This window comes from Corvus kubaryi, unplaced genomic scaffold (genome assembly GCF_017639235.1).
Source record: "Corvus kubaryi isolate FWS band 111438036 unplaced genomic scaffold, C.kubaryi_AGA036_p1.0 135, whole genome shotgun sequence".
NCBI lineage: Eukaryota > Metazoa > Chordata > Aves > Passeriformes > Corvidae > Corvus > Corvus kubaryi.
The window spans coordinates 4,190,490-4,207,385 of NW_024580669.1; the positions used below are offsets into that span (position 1 = coordinate 4,190,490).

General features: G+C 39.5%; 1 protein-coding gene across 2 annotated transcripts in view; it reads left to right on the forward strand.

The window, feature by feature from the left end:
* The window catches only part of CELF2 (CUGBP Elav-like family member 2), a 547,482-nt gene that overhangs the window by 153,590 nt on the left and 376,996 nt on the right, over window positions 1-16,896 (forward strand). The window contains exon 1 of one of the 2 annotated variants that reach the window (XM_042052849.1): window positions 15,853-16,376. The exons of the other annotated variant lie outside the window; for it this stretch is intronic. Within the exon in view, the coding sequence (XP_041908783.1) occupies window positions 16,324-16,376 (53 nt within the window). The 5' untranslated portion in view covers window positions 15,853-16,323. Of the gene's footprint in view, window positions 1-15,852; window positions 16,377-16,896 lie in introns of those variants that run through there. 2 annotated transcript variants of the gene reach the window in all.

Here is a 16,896-nt window from a genome sequence, read left to right on the forward strand (position 1 = left end):
TTGGAGGTCCTGTAGGTGTATTCATTCCCAAAGCCTGGAAATCTGATGATGTCTTTGACAGTATCACAGAGTTCATGTTCACTGATACAGTTGAATAAATGGCTGGCAGACAGATGTGAGTCACAACTGAAAAGGGCCCAAAAAGATGAAAACCAGACCAACAAAAGAGATGCATTGAATGAGAGCAAGAGATAATTTTACGTCATTGAACACAGTGAGCCTTTCAGCATCTTCGGAAAGCCTACAGGACGCTGCCAGTATTGGACACCTGGGACACTCCAGTGCATTAAAGGGCCTGCAGATTGTGAAATGTTGTGGATTTCTTATCCCTGGAAATGTTCAAGGCCAGCTCGGATGGGGCTTTGAGCAGCGTGGTCTAGTGGAAGGTTGAAACCTGGTGTTATTTAAGATCCCTTTCAACCCAAATAATTCTATGATCCAATGAAATGTAAAACCAGACCACATGCTCCAGTATTTAAGCACACAAAGGCTTAGCTTTGCCTACAAGCCAGCACTGGGGTCCTCCTTGTCTCAGGGTTTTTTTCTCAGACTTCCAGGAGTGCAGTCACACATGAGGTCAGGATGCTGGGGTCCCACATGTACATTTTCACCTCATGGTAACACCTGAAAACATCAGCTGAAACAACTGCACCATGTACCAGCACTACAAAAGACAGCAGGATTCTCAAGTCACCTATCATTTAAACGGACAAAAGAATAGGAGAATGTAAATATTGTCATTCCTGCTGAGCAAACAGAGAGCTGGTATCACTCAGAGAGGTCAGGCAGATTAAGGAAGAAAACCCCGATCTCGTGACTCCCAAGCCAGCGTCTGAACCACACAACCACAGTTGTGTTCTCAACAGAGCTGCTCTCTCTGGGTTTTGATCAGCATCTATTGCTTCCAGCAGTTACTGTGTCTGATTTCCACATCCCTATTAAATTATTCTATAGATGATGTAAAAGGTCAGGGGAAAAAAAACCACATGCAAAACTGTTGAGAAAAATGCCACCCCTTTTCTGAAGGCTTATTGTAAAATAAATAAATAAAGTAGTATTAAAGAAGGAAAAATTACCAAGGGAGTCATAAAAAGTTAGCTTTAGGCCAGAGAAATGTTGCTTTTCATTTCTATATATTACATGAGAATATTTTGTGGACTAACAGTGCATGAATAATGTTTTATTAAAATGTATATCTTTACAGCTTTATTTTATCAGGTCCTTCAAGGCCTGGGATAAAAAAGGTTTAACAAGTTTGACACATGCTGATTTAGCATTTATACCACAAACTGAATCTGCTTTGTGAGGGAAAATAGGCCAGCTTTCAAAATACAAACACTGTGAAGTATTCAAAGTGAAACAAAACAAAAGTGAGAAGTGAGAAGAACCAAAAAAAATAAGAAGAAAAATGCAAACCATGATCATTCCAAACCTGCTGTGCAAAGGTTTTAGACTAACTTTGAAAATATATTGCATTAAATGTTGTAGCACTGATGATTCCAGCATCCAAGTTTCCTAATGGAGTATGCAAATCTGGTTTGTAGGATTCAACTAAAAGTAGTCAATGAGTGTTTGTTCTCTTTTATTCTTTCAAATAAGTGCAAGATCTGGCCCTTCCTGAATCATCTTAACCCTTTCAGTTGCCAAATATTAAAACTAGAAGAAAACCTTTTTCAGAATGTAAAAGAGTTTTAGAATTTTAGATTAATGTCACATCCTTGGTTGCAGAAGGAGATATTTTAGAAATCTCCTTGCTCAGCCTCTGTCTCCAACCCAGAAGAAATGCTGAAAGCCGCAATACTTAGGAGGAAATATGCTTTTTCTGTGTTAGGGTAAACTGTGACCTAGATTTCTGTGATTTTGAAGTTAGTCGACCCTCAGTTAAACTCTTATCTAACCTGTCTTGACTTTTAAAATGTTTTTAAGCACAATTTTTCTTTATTTCACACAGCCTGGATAGCTGGCACATTTTACAACTTTGCATTTCCATTATTAAAATTGCCAGATGGAGACCAGTTAAAATGATTTTTATTTCTGTTACTCTGATATTTTTGCACTTCTGCTTTTCAAGTAACCAGATGGGGGTTAGCTAAATCCTCTGAGCTACTCGTTTATAAATGGACTGTAGACACAAGTGTATAAATCTATATGCTAAGCTTGCTGGAATTGCTACAGCACTATAATAGGCAAAGGATGGATAACATATCCTTCTGTTAACAGGACACCATCTTTATAGACTTAATCAATATACTAATTAAGATTTGAGGTGTACCAGTGCCCAGCTTCATGGTGAGGCTTTTATGTTCTATCTACATCTCTTCTACATTTCCTATATTTCTGCCAAATTAGAGACAACAGAAAATTGCCTCTATCATGGCACATACCTGAACTTTTATTTCTTGTTATATTGAACAGCAGGGACCCTCTCTACATCATAACTTAACATGTCTGTTAGAAGGAAAGATACTTTATATGAAGGAATGAATGTTTTCTCTGAGAGATACATTCTTATGGTATTCATTAAAACTAAATATTATTTCTAATATTTTTCTGACCCTTGTGTTCTCTTTGTTTTAAAACTCCAAAGCTTTCTAGTACCTTAAAACTCTTTTCGTACTGATCATTCCAGAGGTAATTAAAATACTTTTTTATTTATATAGCAATTTTCCCACCACTAATTTCTTTAACTTAAGAGATTCCAAATCTACTTGGATGTGTATGGGTGGACACAGCCACTTTCTGCAGCAATCCAGGAGAGGGAAATTGTGATGATTGTCATATTCCATTGCAATTTCCCAAAATTATACAGATATAATTTATAAAGCCTGAATGTCAAAAAAGTTAAAATTAACAGACCTGGTCTCACCAAGTACACATCATGATTTTGATGAAACCAATGTCTTACAACATTACTTACATACAGCTGCTTGAAATAACTGAGTACAGGAATTTTACATTAGAAATTCTGTAATTTATTAGCTCTGTGGAAAAGTCCTTTTTCCTTTTAGAAACAGAGTAGTTTGTAGTTTTAGCCAACAATTTTTATCTTAACCACTGTCTAGTTTCAATTAGAATAAATCTTTCCTTAACAGCTTTCATAGGCAATAAATATTGGGGTGTGTGAGAGAACATGTTTCATGCGGAAACAGGTGTGGTAAAATATTTGGTAACATTTACAGAAATTTTAAGCCATTTTTTTCTTTTTAGGCTGTGGATAGTATGAGATAGTTTCACACTTTCCTGAATAAATAGCATAACTCTAAACAAAATCTGCCAGTTTGTCTCCATTGTATATTTTACTGCTGGGTAATTCAAAACTGAAAAAAAATGGTGAAATCATCCTAGGAAAAAGAAATATTTAGATTGGGTAATGGGGCTAATTTAAAATGATAACTGGGGAAGCTGTGAAAGCTGAAATTTTGTAGTCTAATAGTAAAGGAACAAATGTTAATTTTGACTACTTCACAGTAATCTGCACAGAAGATTTGTGTAGCAATAGAAGTCTGATCAATGAAGAAGATGTCTTGGGATTTTCATACAAATTGACAAGCTCTGCACATCTACTTTTTCTGGTGACATATTATCCTGCTTGTTTAGTCACCTCTCCTATGAATTTCCATTTCACATTTAACTTCTAAACCCTTCGTGAATATAGTATAGTACTGTGACAACAGTAGGACACTATAAATCCTTACAGCACTTTCCAACCTATGCTGTGTGTTCTGTGGCGAATTTCTTTTGGCTTCAATGGCAGTGGCTCTGAAACACTATCACAGATTTAATTTCATGTCACCCTTCTTGTAATATTTTGTTCTTCTTTGGTTTAACCTTCTTTCCCATTTGGAGAGTGATAATAAGGGTTAATTGCTGCAAGTGCTCGTTGATATAAAGTCAGCTGACGGCTGCTGATGAGTGAGCTCAGGAAGGTCTGCAGAGCAAGATGTTTTGCTTTGTTTCCAGCTCAGCATCGCAGGCGGCCCAATCCTCTCTGCAGACTCTGCTCCCACAGAGTTGTCCAGATGGTCTGGCTCCGGCCGCCTTTCCTTTCATGTAAGGTGGGGAAGTGGTGAGGAAAGTTTGTGTCTGCCTGAAATGACTCATCCCCCAGATCCCTGGGCCTCAGCTGCTGCACGATCCTCAAAAGATCCCAACATGTGCCTTACACCATTGTTGTCCTTTTTTCTTCCCTTTTTTAAATAATCTCATCACCACATCTTGTTCCCTGAGCCCCAGAAGGATGCAGGGGAGCAGATGTCATCCCCCCTATTATCTCAGTAGTGTGGCAAGCTGGAGAGTGACAGGCAAGACACATCAGGATGGCTCTGGCAGGCTACAGTCACAGCACAGCAGACATTTCAGTGACTGAGGAATGTTGGGACAAGGCCCAATGTACAGGTTTGTGAAAGACATAACCTGGCTGAGATGTATTGGAGATCAGTCTCCCCCCATTCCCCACTGACAGCCTGACCCTCAGCTGGTAGACCATACACACAGTGCTCATGTTTCAGTCAAATCATAGCTGGAACAGCCAAGAGGATTTTAGACTAGATATTTTAGTAGGATATGTAAAGGTCCAGGCAGTTCAAACTCAAAATTTTACCTGTTCATCAATGACATACATTTTCTTATAGCTTACATGAGTTAATTCCTTTCTGTACCATGAATTAAAATCAAAGGAACTGGGAATTTATACTAAAAAATTCTGGTGCAGTTATCTCGCTGAAAGATTGCTGGTTTGAATAAACAGTTTTAGTATCTCTACCCATAACAGTCTAAAAAGGTTGGAGTGGGAAAAAAAAATAAAAGTACTGGAGAAAATTTTTGGACCATAGCATAACTGGGTTTGGAAGGGACCTCAGAGGGTTGGGACAGCCATGAGGTCGCACCAGGTTGCTCAAAAAGAGTAATCTGAAAAATGGGTCTCTGTAAAATATAAAATATACTTGCCATAATAAAAGCACTTGAAATGGAGCTCATTTGTGGAATTAATGAGTGGAATAGGAAGTGCCCAGAGGCTGGGTGCTGTGAAGATCTGTGCAGGTCGATAAGACCATGGATGGTCAGAAAAGCACTAAACCCACAGCCTGCATCTGCAGTGGCAGGACGGAGAGTGCACATCCTTCAGGGATATGACGTGGTGATGCAAAGGTGTCTCCCCTGTGCTGGTTTGGGCCAAAACCAGCACACTCCACTCAACTATTTCAAGCAGGATAACAAATCCCCAGGATGTGTTATTCCATAAGCACCAGTCAGTAATACATGGAGGAGAATCGAGGTGTGATGGGAGATAGCCCCATCCTTGGAAATGTTCAAGGCAGGTGGGAGAGGAGACTGAGCAATCTGGTGAAAGGTATCCCTGTCCAGGGTGGCAGGGTTGGTCTTTAAGGTCCCTTCCAGCCCAGCTCATTCTAGGATTCAATAATTTCATTTTCTGACTCAAGGTTACCATATCCATGCACTTGGTAGCAAATAATCGATGATGATTTGTTTGGGGATTTTAAGTTTCAAACATAAATGATATTGTGCTCGATGCAAACAACGTCTCTCCTGGACTTCATTATGTTGGATAAAGATGAATTTGTCCCTAGACTGGAAGTTAGTGTTGCCTAAGGATGAATGATCATGACACAGTTACATTCAGTACAGCAAACTGAGTACATACCTGCTAGTCATTCACATACTGGTGCTTTCAAAGAGATAATTTTCCAAAGGAGAAGAATTCTGAATGAAACTGATTGGAAAATAGACAGCTCTTTATTCATGGTTTATTAGATTATCATAATTCCACAGTGAGGAAAGAGAATACCTTTGGCTGAAAGCTCATGCCATCTCAGTAATATGGACAGCAATTTTAGATAGGTAGAGATACAGCAAGAGAAAATGAGGGGGAAAAAGGAGGAATAGGGGAAAATGAAAATTTATGAAATATATCAGGTTGTAATAGAGAAGCCAGAGGCAGAGCAGGGGGTGCTGTCAGGACTACAACCAAGTGGGAGAAGCTGAATGTGTGCCAGGAGCAAACAGCAGTGCTATAGCTCAGGGGACTGTGAACATTTATTGCCACATACTGGTATTGTTGCTGGTAAGGCAGTAACAGTCTTTGGCTCTGGGATAGCCTATTTACTTCAAAGTGCTTCTTCTATCGCTCTTTAATTTGGGAATTCCTGCCTTTAGGAACCCTTTTCTTGTATTATTGAAAATGACATGATTTCTAAAAGTTCAATATATTTTTCATCCACTAGGTTATTTTCTTAATTGTATTTGCTTGAGATAGATTCAGTTGCAGTTTTGTGCACCTTCAATTTATGTTCCTATTTTGGAAGCCTTTGGCAGTCTTTCAAAGAGTGTCCATACACACTGAATTTAGTCCCTCAGCTTTAGATGATAGCTCTCAATAAATACGCATGCAGTGCTTGCAGAGGGGAGAGCACCTTCCCTTTCCTCCTCCTCCAAGCAGGTCTCCAGAATAAATCATGATCTGAAACACTTCACTGATCTTGGTAAAGCTCTCCTTTCTGCCAAATTAGATGGCTGATAAAGTTGCAGCTACTATTCCTCCAGTCTTGTGCCAGATTTTATAGCAGAAAGTAAAGATTCTGTGCTATATTAATATTTAAGTGTTGTTTTTCCTTTCCAGGTGTCCAAAAGCTGTCCTGACATCCAGGTCAGGACAGCTTCCCATGGCAATTTTGCTCAGACAAGAGCTTGGAATATCAGTTCAGGTGGTTTCACTAAAATCACCTCTGATGGTGAGGGAGAGGGGCCAGGTGGGAGCTGGGAAGTAGGCTTTTTCTTCTGCAAGAGCTGGCAAACATTCAGCAGGTACAGGTGAGGATAAAAAATGACACTGCTTCTCCATGCTGGGCTGAGTACTCTTTTAAAACAGTTTCTTCTAAAGTAGTTTCATACTTCCTTCTGTATATGAACTCTTGGTATAGGTCATTACTATCCAGAGATAAAGTTTTCAATAGCTCAGCAGGAAAGACAGGGGTGGGCAATGGTTTTTATCTAGATCCTGGGTGACAAATATTTTGGTTCTGTATTTGAAACATAGCAGAATTATTTGCTCATATCACCTTAGAATAATGAAATTTGTTTCAAATTCATAGAAGTTTAGATATCTAGAAACATCTCTTGGGAATGGATCATCTTAAATATGTAGATTTGATTAATCTGCACTGAAGAGGAATTTTTATTTGCCCTACTGTGGCCATGGTTAAGGTTATGTCAGTTCAAAAAAGGCAGCTGGACTTCCCCACATATGCACAGGCTGCTCAGTCTGCCAGCAAAAGGGGAAATATGAGAAAAGATACAAAATACTTGGTAAAAAAATATTTAACTAATGAGAATGTAACAAATGTAAGCTAGGAGTTCCTTTAAAAATTCCATTCCCTTCTGGCATTACAATGGAAAAGTGGCACTCAAGGCTTTGTACTTTGCATCCATTGGCAGTCTAGGGAAGACTGTGGCTATTCATGACCAGCAGAGCACAGGTTAACAGTTTCATTAATATCCCAAACGGGGCTCAGCTGGATGATTGTGATTTGGGAGAAGTGTTAGGCCCAGTGTTGTGCCAGATTGTGACATCAATAATGTCAACATGAAACCTGAACTCACAACTGGCACCATGAAATGAAAATGAATTTTAGACGTAGCATCTATAATCTGAAAAGAAGATTACTTACTTCTTAAGGAGATGGTAACTAAAAGAAAAAGAAAAAAAAAAAAAAAAAAGGCTTGGAAATATCTAAAAGCAGCCTGGTTAGTGACTAGACAGCTTTTTCTGCAAGAGGAAAAAGCTTTCTCAAACTACTGGGTAAGGAATTATTAGCAGCAGCTGGAACTTCTCATTTGCAGACAAGCTACAAACTAAAATAGAAATATAAATTATCTGAAGAACCCACCATGAAAAGCAGCACTATCTTCCCCTCCTGGTTACCTCAGGCAGAGACTGAACTCCTTCCCAGCTGTTGAGCAACAGAGACAATTTGTAATTCAGTCCTCTAAACTTCTGTCAGATGGGGGAGCAGTGAAATGTAAGGTAGGAATCTGAAAGAGGTGGATTTAAACTGTATATTAGGAAGAAATTCTTTACTATAAAGGGTGGTGAGGCCCTGGCACAGGTTGCCCAGAGAAGCTGTTGCTGCCCCATCCCTGAAAATACTCAAGGCCAGGTTGGATGGGGCTCTGAGAAACCTGTTCTGGTGGAAGGCTCCCTGCCCATGGCAGGGGGGGTTGGAACAAGGAGGGGGGGGGGGGGTCTTTAAGGTCTCTTCCAACCCAAGACATTCTATGACTTTATGATCTACTGATCTCTTCTTGCCTGACAATTGTGAAATGAAGGATGTTTCCCAAGGACACTCCATGAATTATTAGCAATGAATCCAATTCAGACTGGGGGGACTCAGCCTGTATTAGCTCCTGCAGCTTCCAGAGAAGTGTGGATTTGCTTAGGTTGAACACCCAAAAGAGGAAAGAAGGGTATTTTCCTTGCTATTCTACAGGCCAAACTTTAAGACGTGCAATTTTCAGGACTTCCAGTGTCTAGAGGGTAGTGCAATGTTCTAGAAAGCTGCTTCTATTAATCTCACTCTTTTTGCAGTCTTTATTGGTTGGATTTTGTCAGATGAAGCAATGAATGTTTATGCCTGAGGTTTAGAAAGCAATAAAAATGTTTTATTTTCAACATGGGGACCTGTGCTTGTCTTTATTGGAATCACAGCCTAGGCCTTGTCTGGGAGAAAAATCACTAACGTGCTTGGGCTTGTGTAAATGAGGTCAGCAAGAGAGAAAAGTGTGGCGTGAGACTTTGAATATTTTTGAATGGAAAGAAAGTATCTCCTGTAAACAAATTATGTGTGTGACTATGACCTGTTGTACATAAATAATTTAATCTGGGGTAATAGCTATTAATGCTTTGAAAGATACAAAAGTTTTATGAACGGATGTAGGAAGTAATGCAATTGTCAACATGAGAATGAATGAATGTTTAGGTGATGGTCTTTTTTAAAATTAGTAGTCCTCAGAAAGAGAAAAAAATGTGTCTCTGCTTTTCCAAAAACTAAAGAAGTTTCTTTAGATAATAAATGTAAACTGCATTCCATGCATATGTAAAAAAAACCAGCTTTCTCTGACTTTCCCTGAATTAGGACCTTTAGAGTGAACATTTTTTATGGATAAGCTGTCCTTTAGAACTGAATTTAATTCCAGCCTTCTATTGATGAAGTAATACTGTTATGAAACTCTCTTCTGTACTGTTTTCACAGGAATAACATGTTGGGTTTTTTCTCAGGAGAGCAACAGCTCATTTCAGTGCACTCTGTGGCGCTTCCTTTGGATACACACACACCTGTACATGGATTTGTAGATGCTTGTGCCTATGCAAGCAGATAAGCGCTTCTAAACAAAGGCTCCAGGGGAGTTACATGCCCAGAATCAGGACACTTAATTGGTTTTTGTCTCCATAAAAATCTCCTGCCAGCTGTTATGGCAAAAATGTTGCCTTCCTGTTTTGTCAGCTCTCCCAGCCTTTGTAATAGGAAGGGAAAATGAAACAGTTTTATCTGTAGTGAGTACAGCAAATCCTAAATCCTGACCAGCATCAGGCGTAAACTCAGCCTGTGCTGGTGCATACACAGGCTAAGAGAGTGTTCCTCAATGCCTTTGGGATGTATGTATGAGATTGCTCTGGCATCTGAAGCATTTTCTCCTTCCCTATTTGCATGTCATCATCTTAGGTCAATAGCAAAGCACACTGTCACAAGGGACCTTGTGTCTCTCTGTTTAAAAGATATAAGCTCAGTGCATAAAATAGGTGTTTGTGGTTGACACCTTCAAAATCATGTGTTGAATATACTTTAATAATTATGAATATCAGAAATGGAAGATTTATTTCACCATTTTCTTAATTGAATAATTATTCCCTTTTGCTAACTTTTTCCCTTATTTCCCTCTAGGACTTTGGAGATTTTAAATTATTTTCATTCTAAGGGGTATGGTATAGATGATTTTTTTAAAGCTTCAGGGGTTCCTTACTTTGCTACAGCAACTCTTTAATTTTTGAAGTGGTAGAAGCCATCTGTCTCAACAGATCATGTTCTTTTACACTGAATGATGAACCAGTGTTTCAGTTGATTTATACTTAAAACAGTCTTGGAAAGGAGGGAATTTTATAAAGCTGCCAATTTTTGTGTCTTCTATTAAGTTCCTAGTGTTCTGCTCTGTAGATTGCTAGGGTGGTGTCTGTCCCTCCCAGATGGGAAAGTAGGGCACAGATAAAAAAATAGTTTTCTCAATGTCAAGAAGAAAGACATTTGGGGGAATTAACTGAGTATCTCCACCTAGTCTCTTACCAATAATCATTCCTATTCCTTGAGCTTCTGTGATGGATAGAAAACCAGAGGCAAATACTTGAAGAGCCTATTAAAAGACAGATATGGATATGGAGCCACTAATTTTCTTTTGTCTCTTTGGAAATGGTTTCCTAAACATTTTACAGTGGGCATTTAGCATAAATTAATTACTCTTAGATTTATTCTTCAATGCTGCATGAGATGGCATTGGGGCTGTACAAATGCAGCTGTGGTCCATGTGAAAACATGGTCTTCACAACAAAGAGCTTATTAAGGTCATTACCAAAGTTTTTATTTTCTGGGCTGTGTTATGAAGGCAGCCTGAACAATAACCTTTTCATAAGGCTTCATAATGACCTCTTGGTGTTCACTGTATGACCTGACACCAAAAGAATGGAAATGAAAAGACAGTCAGTGTCAGCTTTGGCTCCTCAGTCTGCTGTGGTGCTGGAACAGTTAACGGCTGCTTTTCTCCTCTCCACCAAATCTGACCCCTGACTCTGCCAAATGGAATGAAAGAAGCAGATTGGGGTGTGCAAGGAGCTCTTTTTGAACATGTCTGGCAAATACAAGGAGCTTTTCTTCTCTTTCATTCTTTCTGTTGGGTGAGGAAGGGCAAGCCCTGCCTCAGACTACAGAAGTGTTCTCACTCCACCAGCGCTGCAGAGCGAAGAAACCTTCCCGCTGGCCAGTAAAGAGAAATTCAGCAGAGGACATAAATGTTTGGCTCATATCCTGCTTAAAGTGAACTACAAACACCTTAAAAACAATTAGGCTGATGGGAGTTTGGGGATGACTGTCTCTTCAGAGAGGCTGGAAAGCATTTCTCTCATAATGAAGTATGTCGTAATAGTGATTTTCTGCTAGGTGAATAGACACAAAACACATCTTTGTTCCTGAGGCCTTTTATTGCAGCAGTTGTCATGAGCAAAACCTGAAAGTACTTGAAAATCCATTAAAAACACAATCAGGATTTAAAAAAAAATACCATCTCTTGAAAGTTTGTCTCTGCAGACTGTAAAAGTGAGAAGTCGATAAGTATGAGACACATTTATGCAATTTAAGATTAATGATTAACTGTTAAAGTGCAGGCTTTGTACAATCAGCGAGGAAACAAAACCCTTCAATCTCTGCAGCTGCTGCATGAAGCCAACTTCTAAGTTACAGTGTGTGATAAGACATGCTGAATCCCAGCCCAGTTGGCCATTGACCTGCCGTGAATCAGTGACTGCTGTCTCCAGGGTGTTTTGGTTACAGTTCCCAGTTCCCAAAGGGTAATTATCAGCTGGATTTATGCCTGTTTGTGACTGCTTTTCCTCTGGTTCTGAACAAGCACCAGTGCATGACTTTGGGAATTTCTTAGACTTGGGACTTAAAATTTCTTGTCTCCCAAATTATGTATTTCACAAAGAGAAAATGGACTAGGTTTAAATATTCATAATAATACTTGGACTCACTTATACCAGTTCTAGGAGTAAGATTTTAATTATTTTTTTTCATCAGAATTATTGAATTCAGCCAGAATTTTTTCACACATCCAGGCCATGAACAAGTGCTCAAGTTCCCAAGTTAAAGCAGCATCTTGCCAACTCTAAAACATTTGGCTGGTCAGCAGGAAAGAAAAAGCTGCTTGTAAAGCACTGGAATGCATTTTCAATTAGTCACTCCATTGCTTAAAAGGCGAGGCATCAGGGACTAGGAGGAGAGGCAGGGGGGATGGCAAGGCTGATGGGGAGGGACAGCATGAGACAGTCTGGAGAAGAGCCTTTATCAGCCCCCAACAGCAGCCCTGAAGTTGGAGGCCACTCTTTAACAGCTCAGCTTTTGTTTAACAGCAGGCTCCCCAGGCAGAGTAAGGTTTTCCTGGTAAAAGACCAAGATTTCTTTCAAATAACTTAATATTGCTTTGTATGAAAGAGCAATGGAAAATATGTATTGGGAAGATGCTAGGAGGTTATTTATTTCTCTATTGTCTGATAACCAGGCTGCTGGGCACCTTGACTAAAAGGTTGTGCTCTGGCAGACCTTCCTTGGCTCCCAAAATATTTTGAGTGAGATAACACCCTTGAAAGAAGATTAAATAACAAACCCAAACTGCTTACTATACTTGGTTTATTATCCTGCCCAACACCATGAAGTTCTCGGTCCAATAGGATTCTGTTAAAGAAAGAGCTGGGAGGAAAAAAAAAATCTCATGACATAAAATCATCTTTCTAATGCTCAGTAGCCATAACTGCTTTTGCTTTCTTAAATGCTTTGTCCTGTATTTGACCTTCAAATGTTTGTAGCTAGCTGATCTGGAACTTTTTTGACTCCACAGCTGTCTAAACTAAGGATGATGACATTGCTTAGAGATCCTTTTGTGTATGTGTGTATACAGGAATGCTGTTTTCAAAAGTATATATATATATTTACTTTAACATGACTCAAAATCTTGGAAAGCTTGTACTTCTTTATCATATTAACTGAGAACTGATAAGTCCTCTCTGGGGGAACATGTTATGGCATGAAAGACCCAAATTACAGAATAGGCTGGATTTCAGCAGGTAGAGAAAATTTTTGGAGTTGTTGGCTTCTGGCTAACTGTAATAAATTTGCTTAAGTAATATTTCACAGATGTGCTGGCGGTTTCCTGGCAAATAAGCTGAAGATCATAGGAAATCTCTTAAGGCATAAAAATAAAAGTTTTGAAGATAAAGTCCTCAGCCCTAACAGAAAAAACATTTAGCTAAAATCTGGGCTGGAGTCTGCTATCCAAGCACAAGACTTAAAGTTTACAGTGAGTTTCTGTTTCTGTTTTATTTGTTTTCTCCTACTATAGCTACATGCTGTATGAAACACGTGAGGCTGTTTTGGAAAATCCATTGCCTGTCGCAAGTTCCTCTGTGCTAAACTTGATCTTGTAGTTTTATTTTTGGAAGGCTTATAGTTGCTGTCCTCAGTGTTGTAGGAAAAGCTGACAAAATGCCAGCAAGGTCCTGCAAAATGGAGACATGGCTTTCGTTCCAGACACAAAAATTTAAGATGAAAAAATATTAACAAACACAATAAGTGCAAAAGGGAAAGGAATAAGTATATTTACTCCGACAGGATAGTTTTCATGCGGCTGTGTTGGTGGAAATAATGGAGCACTTTCTGTGGGAAGACAGTGAAAAATGTATCTATGGAAAGTATAAGTTGTACTTGTTAGAGATTAAATTCTCGAAATAGACATAGTTTGTGGAATTTTGGGATGAACAGAGTAAGAGACACTGAGCATCTTGCGTATAAAGAGTGAGGTATAAAGACAGAGCATCTGCCTCTTTCTCACCTTGACCTGCAACAGTGGAGGGACAGGATGTGACAAGGACACAAACTTGGCTTGTCAGTGTGACAGGAGAGGTCAGGGTGTTTTGATTTTTGTTTTCCTTGCAGGCTAAGCTTGAAGCCTTTCTTAATTAGTGCCTGGTCATCAGTATGTTTGCACAATATGAAATATTCAATGAGAAGTTTATGTGGGAAAATAGGTGAATGTAGCTCTAAAACCAGCAAATGGCGATGGGGTAGAGAGGAAAGAGAAAATGCAGTGTGCTGCAAGCACTGATGCCCTCCCCAGCCTCAAATGAGGGATTAACATCTGTAACAGTGGTTTACAAACTTTTGGGAGGAAAAAAAGAAACACTGACCAATCTCTTCTTATTTTCTTTCCATGCTAAAAAACATGAAAGTTTCCTCAGTTCCACAAAGAAACAACTGGATTTAATTTTCCATTACAAACATCTTGCCCACCTCCTGTACTTAAATAAATAGAGGGCCCAAAGTTTCCAGAGCAGGATACAAGCCTTATCTCTGCAGAATTGCTCAGAGACATGTGTGTATCAGGTGAGAAACACCCTGTGCCCCACTGGTATTAAGAGGGAGGTGGAACATCTGTAACCCCCAGCTGTCCTCCACCTTCCTGCCCCAGATCTGCACCTGCAATCTCACCATCAGCTGACTCTGATGTGTTTGTCCTCGATACACCCCTCTGAGACAAAGTAAAACTGCTGGAAGCATTGCCTAGGGGGGGATGTAAAATTCCGAAGTCTGAACTTGAGGCCTGACTTGATAAACTGATCAACCTATAGGGCCTCTCATGCTGAGCCAGGAGCTTCACCTGGCTGAGGCAGGGAGGGAGGCAGGAGATGACTCAGTGTTTCTCCTAAATGAGGGGTCAGTGATGCTCTGGCCTTTGAGTAAAGAAGGCATTTTGTGTCTGGGTAATTTAAAACTGGTTGCTTCTGTCTGACCACTATCAGCTGGCTGCTGTCTGGCAGGCAAAACGGTCACATTCTCTTTTTTTGGGTGGTGGGAAGCCTCAGTGTCACCTTCTGGCCAGGGCAAGACTGTGGGGCCTTTGTGAAGCCAGCAAGGGGGGGGTTCAGGCTGCCCAAACCCAGCCTACAGCATACCAGGGAGCCTGAAATGGTTTAGGCACAACTTCACTTTTATCTCACCAAAGAAGGAGGCAGTTGAAGATTTTAAACTTTATTATGTCTTCTAATACTCTTTATGACCTTTCCGTGAGCGTGTCCCACATGACCAGTCTCCCAAATTTCTATGTGACCACCTGTTACTGCTTTTAACAAACAAGGGCTGATCTTAACTTTTTTTTTTTTTTTTCTTTTTTTTTTTTGTGAGAGAGAGAGAACTGGTGGCAGAGGGAAACTAGGAGCATATGCCTGTGATATAAATATCAAAGTGGAAGTATCTGCCAACTGGGGTAGTTCGGTTCTGACTGAACACTTCATAAGGTACTGTTTTTCTTTTTCCCCCAAAGAATTTTAATTCGGGAATTTCCAGAAATCCTAATGAATTGGTGGAGCTCAAGGAGAGGTACAGTCATTTGCAGGATGAATGGAAAAGATTTAGAAGGGAAACAAATGCAAGAGAAATATTTAAATAGAGGGAAATCAATGTCAAAAGTGTTACAGAAACACAAAAGAAGCCAATAAACTCAATTTTCCTAAGCAAATACACACTATCAGCAGTTACACAACTTTTCAAATCACCATAGTAATCAGAAAGATGCTTTATCATTTATTTTTTAAGTAGCAAAAAAAAGAAATTTATTTAATGGAACTATAGAGGCACCTTCTCCCCTTTCAAACATCCAAAGGGTTACATCTGGCTTTGCATGATTAGACTTTTTATTATTCCACCATAATAGCAGTCTTGCTTTAGATCAGTGTATTTCAGGCACAGCTTCTGTGTTTAAGTCTATCAACTCTAATAGATTTAAAGAACAGAGGGGGGGAAAAAAATTATTCTGTATTCTAAAGGTTGTGAACTGTTTTTAATGCATGTGTCTGTTTCTCCATATGGGGGTGAGGGACAAGGGGAGGAGGGAAGGGTGGGAGAGGAGTTGCATTAGAAAGTCCCTCCTTTAAAAGTGTCAAACTCCAACCTGCACAGAACAGGGAAAGGGAGACCACCAACAACCCTCAGAAAATAATATAAAAACAAACCTCAGAGGTAGAAGAAAATACCCAAAAGGAGAAGACTGCAGCTTGCAGTAATCTGTAAATGATTGCTGGCAAAGACTGGAGGCTTCGAGCTTGAGCTGTGTTTGTTCCAAAAGAAAGCCAAGAAGGACGGTGTTAATAAAGAGAGATTTAACTGAGGGCTGTGCTTGGAATAAAGTGGACTACAAAAAGGTCAAATTTGATCAGTTGGAGCAGATTACAAGGGCTTTAAAAGGTAGTGGTGAAGAAATGAAACTGGGACTGTGAAGCAATATAGCACAAGATTGATTTTGGGGGTGGAGAGAAGCTGGGACAAGTGCTTATCAGCTTGAGAAGGAGGAAGAGCTGTGCTGGGTTTGTTGTCATTCCCACACTGAGTAGAGTACTTGCTGCTTTTGTGGTTAGCCTTCCCTGCCGTGGTTTTTCTTCTTTTTTATTTTATTTTTTTTTGTTTTTAATATACGTATTTTATTATTGTTATTACTACAATGGTGTCTATAATCTCTGACTTGGATCCTCTGAAGAGCTGGAAAGTTTTAAGGTAGGCCTATATTTTCTTCTGTTTGGTGCAGGCATTTTGGGTTTAGCCCTAAATTAACTGGAGCTTGAGTTGTAATCAAAATGTGAGACTTGGGCTTAAGTAAGAAAGGAGTTTCTGGTAATTAGACCCATTTAAGATACAGCAAAACCTTTGAACAGATGTTTAGAGAGACCCGAGAGAGAATTTTTAAATATACTTCTCAGTGTTACAGTGCAGTGAGCAATTCTTTGTTTTTAAATTTCTTTTTAAGGAGAGACTGCTCTGTAAATTCAAGCTAATAGTAAAGGCTCACACCAGTTGCAACTGCAGCATTAACTCTCTGCTTATCTTGCTGTGCTCTGCATGGAAATGAATGGGAAACTCCAGAGAAGCAAAAAACAACAGCATGAAAGTTGATCAAGAAGTGGAAAATAGTCTTGGGGGAAGGAAGGGGGACTAAAGTGCTTGTTTCAGGTTGTTGCTGAAACTTCCACACTTTGTTGCCTCTCTTAAGGCATGTGTTTGGCACTTAAAAGCTGCA